At 40.9% G+C, this 7,242-nt stretch overlaps 1 protein-coding gene across 1 annotated transcript in view; it reads right to left on the reverse strand.

The window, feature by feature from the left end:
• Positions 1-3,548, reverse strand: part of sbf2 (SET binding factor 2) — a 109,511-nt gene extending 105,963 nt beyond the window's left edge. Inside the window, 1 exon segment of the mRNA XM_071515768.1 lies at positions 3,424-3,548. Coding sequence (XP_071371869.1) covers positions 3,424-3,478 — 55 coding nt within the window. The 5' untranslated portion in view covers positions 3,479-3,548.
• Positions 3,549-7,242: the final 3,694 nt, after the last annotated feature.

The following is a 7,242-nucleotide window of genomic DNA, read 5'->3' on the forward strand; positions in this document are numbered from 1 at the left end:
CTAAGACAAACCACACCATTTTACTTAAGAAGCTAAAAAAAATTGAATGAGATTGAACCTAAATTGGCTTTTATTTTGAAACGTTTGTGTCGTGAGTGTGCTTCTTCCTGTCACCGTTCACGTTGACGTGAGTGATGTTTGAAGTCATAGCGACATCTGCTGGCGAGAGGCGGGCCGGCTGAGGCACTTCTTTTGTTCGTGCAACGCAGTCGATGGTGGTACAATTTGGGGTCACCTTCCACACAAAATGAGCGCTAAAAAGCGAAAGGTTGATGCCGAATGTAGACTGTTTAAGAAATCATGGACTGCTAAGTATTTTTTCACTGAGGTTGGCGGCACAGCTGTGTGCCTAGTTTGCAACAAACATGTGGCTGTATTCAAAGACTACAGCTTGAGCCGTCACTTCGTGACAAAACACGCGGAAAAATACAGAAATCTATCGGAAGATGAGAAGATGAGGACAGCCGATTGCTAGCTAAGCTACAAAAGCAGGAAGGACCTTTTACAAAGCTTCATAGAACGAAGCTTAGGCTATTGTTTTTTGGCATTGACAATCCACAGTGGATTATCCAACAAACAAACTCAAGTTCTCATAAATTGTGGAAAAAAAGTAGGCTAACGTGTGCATGTGTGTATATGAGATGGTGTAGCCTACTGGTTTGGATTTTTTTTTTTTATCAGGTTTGTTTGGTTTTATTTTTCAACCTTGCTTTTTGGACCTGCAGTGCATGTTTTTTATCTTTTGGCATGCTGAGAGATTTTTTGTTTTGTTTAGTTTTTTTAATGGAAACATTTTTACCCAAAATGGTCAGTCCTGTACAGTAGGTTCAAAGACTCCTGCATATAGCTTAATTTTCTTAATAAGATGCTGTTTGGAGTGATTTTCAATATAATAAATGCTGAAGAATAAGTGCACAGTATGTTTTTCTATAATTTAATCTAGTGATAAAATTAGAGGTTACGGCATGACAAAATTTGTTTGGCCCCCGGCAACAATCTGGGTTTTTCATGTGGCCCCCCCAGGGAAAATAATTGCCCACCCCTGGTCTAGAAGAAGAGAAGAGAAGAAAAGCGAAACTCTGGAAAGTCATCGAAATTGGTTCTCGCAAAGGCAACATAGTGGTCCTAATAGAATTTGGTATTGGTTCTTTTCTGTACTGTGTTAGCACTCCAGGCTCAGTGTATCTGCCTGTACTCCTACCTCTCAGAGAAAGGTTGTCCACAATTCTTAGGTTGGTAATTCTGGCTGTAGTTTACAGATCTGTCTATCCTACTTTAAAGGGAAAAAAAACTTTCCATTTTTCATTGGCAGGGTTATTTCTTTGCAACTCTGTTTTACATTACCACTACTCAATTTCCTGTAGCAGGATTTAAAAGGATAGTTCTTTAAGAGATAGTTCTACTGTAGTTTTTAAGAAGTCAGTCTGATTCATCATGGATTGGGCGTTTAGCCTATTCCTCAACAGATTACATGCTTAGCACTATTTGCCAGTAGTCCATCTATAGTAATCTAACAATGAGAACTGGGTCAGGCCAGTGGAGCAAAAGCCATCACAGTACAGGGGGCTTGGTGACCTTTGCAAGCATCCCTGGTTTGACTTAATGAGCAAGGTGGAGGAGAAAACATCTGCTGTCTAGACAGCCTACTGGACACTGCTCCAACCAGCAGGTTGGCTTCTGTACAGCTGAGCGTAAACTGGCTCTGCTGAATGAAGTGAATTCAACATAGGCATCCTTTATATATTTTTAGTATATCAAGTCTGAAAATCATTTTCATTTTCCAGTTGTAAGAAAATCGCTCCCATTCCAAAACAAGGCCACCTCTGCAGAGGTCAGACCCAAACCAACAACTGATGTGCATCATTACACTCAGCAAAACAACATAATAAAGGCAGACGAATACAACTCAGTAAAGAGTGGGGGATCATTTTTCTCTGGGGATCCTTACTTGTGGAGCAGACATAGCCTAAGCCTGCCACAGCACTCTAATAGACCACAGTCTGAGATGGCAGATTTCTTACTTGCTCTCTCCACCCATTGATTTCTCATCATAGTAACCAATGGAGAAAAACTAAACTTATGGTCCCTGTGTCTTCTTGTGGTGAGACTGTCTGAATGTGAATCCATTCAGGCTCCTCTGGTGATGCCAGGAACATTTTGTCCCTAGAGCACAAAAAATTCATTTGTCAGTTGGCGCTGGGATGCGCAGAGCTGATGAAAGACACTGTTTACCTATTGTGCATAGCAAGGCTATGGTGACTAAGAGGATTCAGCTGGTCTGGCCCCTCTCTCACACATGGCTCTGGAGGGAAGCCACTGCTCTGGGCTAGGGACTTATTTTCTTCCTTTATGGCAGATTAACTCAATATTGTTCTTATTCTGCAGGCCATTCAGACAAGAGAAATTCAACTTTGATCCTGACCCGTAGATGAGTAGCAATAAGAGGTGACAATAACTTGAGCTTATTACAAAGGACTGATTGTCATATCTAATCAAGGTAATGTGAAAAGTGAGCACTTAACACCACGTTTGCAAAAAGCTTAGGACAGTTACACTAACACTATCCACCTTTGAATCCAATTTCTGCAAAACTGTCAAGTCGCCTCTCTTGGGTGCACAAAATAATGGATCTGAGGCATAACGTCAATTTCAAGCATGAGGAGCCTCATATCCCTATACTCCGAAAAAAAACACTGGAGAGGGATAAGAGGGCAGAGGATCAGGCTAACCACAAGGACTGCCTTTTCTTGTAGCTGTATACGCCCATCATCTAAAAGTTCAGCACTCTTCCGGCAAAAACAAATATAATACAACAGATCAATGACACGTCCGCCTACAGTGGGTAAAAATAGACCTGTAACAAAACGCTCAGGGCAAGCAAGTAGCAGGAGCATGGCTTCTAACATTACGCAGCTAAAATACAAAACATGGGATGCAAAACCGGACGACTAGTACTGACCTCGCCTGGGTCAGTAAAACAAATTAGATGAACGAAGAACAAGATTTGCAGGTTTTCTCTCCTAGAAAACCCTTCATCAGCTCGCTGGCTGTGAAGCCATCCAGACCGCCGAGGGAAGGACCTGACAGCGGCACAATCAACAGGGACAGGATGTGACAGATTTTGACTCAATCCATGAAAAGTTTCAAATGATCCCGTCCAAATATCGAAACGCATCGTGTGTAAATAACCACTGCTGACTCGCGACGAGGCGTGGGCTTGATCTGTAAATACGCGCGCACCAGATTACATTCAGCACCTCGCTGGTTAATGAAAAAGAAAGTGTTTCCAATCTCGTATGGTAGCTGTGCGGCTAGGCTAAGCGCAAAGCTATCTGGCATCAACACCATCACACTGACTGACGGCCTGGATATAAACCTCAGCGTTGAGGCTCAATCTGCCACCCGATCTGTTATGAAACTTACCGGCTTTTTCCTGATCATATCCCACGACTATAAAGTAATCAGCCAATCTAGCCATGTCTGCTGTTTTTCCCGAGGTTTACCAACACAATTCAGCATTTTTCTTTCTTCCAAAGCACAGCCATGTTTGACAGAAGGAGTGTCAGTGCGCTTGCGTGCAGGAGCAGGAGGCATCCATGGGCGTGGGCCCTTCAGTTTACAAATAGGAGACTGTGGGCCCTTGTATCAGGGCCACTTGCTGGCCCTAAAGCAGGGGTTTCCCAACTTTTTTTTCAAGCCAAGGACCACCAAATAGACACGTAGTATTAGACCATGATACGCTTTTGTCCCTAGGAACCCCATTAGATAAGATTTAGCTATGGTATTAGTATAGAAATGCAAAACTGTCCATGTTATAGATGGGAATATATTGATAACCACAGTGGGGAGTTTGAAACCTATGATCAAAATAGTGACCCTAATATATTCGATTTGTTGATTTGCTGGAGAGACCCTAGGAGCCCCCTCAAGGACCACTGGAGGTCCACAGACCCCACTTTGGGTACCACTGTCCTAAAGTACTGTCTGTAATCAGTGGGAATCATTCACAGACATGGTAAAGAAAAAAAAACAATTATGGGGCAGTAACATTGATAATGAAATGGAAAATACTTGCATTGACATTGTGTGTAGCATGTGAGGTTTCCATGAGGTTAAATAATAATATGATTTAATTATTGCTGTCCATAGAGAAACTTTTTTTTTTTCACTCGTCCCCTACAGAGCGAGGTCAGAGTGGAGGATCAGGTAAAGCAGCACAGTGCCTTGCTCAGGGACACTTCAGTAGGACGGATGCTTGCTTACATGGGAGCTTGAACCCAGGTCCTGAAGTTGAACAGGGAGTTACATGTTAATAATACTAGAACCCAGAGAGCTAAGATTCTATTCTAATCTTCATAATGACGAAGCTGCTTCTATTGAACCAAACTCAACTTAATAGTTTAGTTCTACACAAGAAAATGGATGATTGTTCTTGGTATTGTCACAATTAGTTTTTCCTTTCCAGCTCACTCTCTATTAAGCTGTACATTGTTGTGAGATGACCTACTGTATGAGGAAGAGGGCAAACTCTCCCTGCAGACTACTGAATATTTATGAATACAGGAAAAGCTATCACAGGGTATAGCACCGGAATAAGTTGGAATTTAGTGAGTCTTCTCTCACTTCCTCTTTCTTGTTTCTCTCAATTTCTCTCACTTTCTTTTTCCTTTGTACTCGCTAGTAAGGGGAGGATGGCGACAGAAGTAGTCACATACTTGAAACCAGGCCAACACATGACTGAATCACACTGAAAATGTTGGATGTTCGCATGTAGTGTTTGTCAGTATACAAGAATAATTTGCCAATGGGACAGCTAAATTAAGAATTACGGCCCAAGAGTAGAACAAACATAAATCTCAATACAATATTATTTTTTTGCTCAAATGCCACACAGTTTTCAGGTCAATCACAGCATCGTGACAACTCTGAATCATATTTCAAATTCATGGCTTTGGGCTTGGAACCATCTTCTTTTCTGTGAACCTTCCACTACATGAGCTTAGTTGCTCACCTGTCCTGTCTCACTTACCTGAACACACAGGTACAGGTGGCACTAACACTGACTGTGCCAGTGCCAGCCCTCCTGTGACAGCTGCCTCATGGGGGGCAAGCCAGTCATTGCTATATAAGGAGCCGGAAAGCACCAGTGGTATTTTGTTGTCGTGATTGCACAATCTCTTGCTCTAAACTCTGAGTATGGGGATTACTTGTCTGCCGGAGGCAATTATCATTACAAAAGGCTTACAAATTTTGTTCTGGTTTACGGCACATGTGTTTAACATTTATGTATTTATTGTGTTAGAATATGACACCATGTGTGGAATGAGGTTGCATGAGATATAAATAAACTCAGGAAGTTTCTATATCAGAAACTGAGGGGAAAAAAATAAGATAGGATTATAGAATGATGATGGGCCAGAGTGCAATGTCACTGTTGAGTATACCTAAAATCATGTTGAAAGAAACCAAGGTGCTGTTTCCCCCCATCAAAACTGAAAGGAAAATCAAAACTGAAAGGACTCCTTTGGTTTTCTTTCAACATAACTTTCAACATTCATAAATCTTGAGCACAGAGAGAGTGCTCTGTATGTATTTTTTTTTTTACCAAAACCAAAAGTTTTTTCTTTGATATTCACAGCATTTCACACACTGAACGCAAGGCAGTCGTATGTTAGATTCCATCTATTGGAAAGCACTGTGGCTTCCACATGTTCAGTGTTTTTGAGGTTTACACAATCTCATGATAACAGTATGTACATTTCACAGCTATGCATTCCCAGCCCCAGACATACACACACATCCTCACTAGCTGCATGTCAGCTGCTTGGATGAAGGCTATGATAAACAAAAAGTTGTTACCCCCTAATGTGTTATTCCTGATGGCATCTTCTGTGCATATTTGCCCCCAGGGGCTTGTAATCAACATCTGCCTCATGACCCCCACTGACATGGACGTTGTTTTGAGCCGCACACATTTAATCTTCTTTCGCTGCTCCATGTTGAAATATCTTTCAGTCTGTACTGGTTTCAGTTATTTAGCTTTTATATAAACACACATGGATGCAAAGTGTAGTCTTGTAAAACTGTGTACAGGTCTAGAGTGACTCACTGTACTAGCCGTCAGATGAAGTCCAATAATGTGAGGGGGAGCTATCCTCTGAGACGAAGAGGCAGACTTGATGGCTCTCCCATTATCACCTAATAGATTCCTGCCTGTGCATTCCTCAAGTCATAGTAATTATAATTTCTAAAAGCTACAAATCAGCGGAATCATTTAAAAAATGTTTTAAGCCAATATTGTTCATACTTCATGGGTTGTTGTTGTTCAAGTCCATATTCCGACTCTTGATTTATTTTTAGATAATTGTAAAATTCCATTTAGCGTTTATCCAAATATCAAAATAAATGAAATGGTTAGTTTGGCGTCACATATTTGTCCTGTACAAACAAATACATAGAGTATATTGGGTTTACAGTTTGGCATACTTACTATATTTAATCAGTAACTCAGTGTTTGTCTCTCTCTGTGTCAAAACCAATGTATTTTCAAGCTGACATTGAACTTAAGGGAGTGCCTTGCAAGTAGACTATAGAAGCAGTCCTTAAATTATATTTTATACAAAAAGCAAGTTGGACTAAATGCAAACAAGACAAAATCCATACCCCATTGACCTTCAAGTTCAAATATGTCAAGATGAGAGTCTTGAAACCTTTTTATTGTCATCATTTAGATTAATTAGAAAAGAAAATCTCAGAATAGAAAAGCTCAGAAAATCTCCCCCTCCTACACTTGAGGAATGAAGCAGTTGCCTGAGACCGAAACACTGTTGTTTGATTGGGATAGTTGGAGTACTTTTACTTAGGCCTACCTAACTGGTTTTGATGACCCTGGATTTGTTGAAATATTAGAAATCAAATTTTAATGAATTAGTTGATGCATCCCCTATACTGTGCTGTGAAAAACTACAATATTGTGACTCAGAAAATGGGAACAACAAGATATAATGGCTGAATCTCATTCACCCAGTATGCTCTAAATATTGTTCCCTTTACCATTTTAAATTGTTTGATTATGACTTTTGATCTTTTATTGTGTTACTGTCGTACGTGTACTAGCAGCAGCACCACAGTAATGTCCTGGATGGGGTGGGGGAAACGGATGAGAGACTGTGTGTGTCAGTCAATGAGCCCCTCCCACCTCCTGTATAAAGGCTGCCGTCTGGTGTGTAGGAGCTATTAGCA

This window comes from Centroberyx affinis, unplaced genomic scaffold (assembly GCF_046629955.1).
Source record: "Centroberyx affinis isolate AG114_WGS23_722 - 3 ecotype Tasmania unplaced genomic scaffold, CSIRO-AGI_Caff_v1 ptg000369l_1, whole genome shotgun sequence".
NCBI lineage: Eukaryota > Metazoa > Chordata > Actinopteri > Beryciformes > Berycidae > Centroberyx > Centroberyx affinis.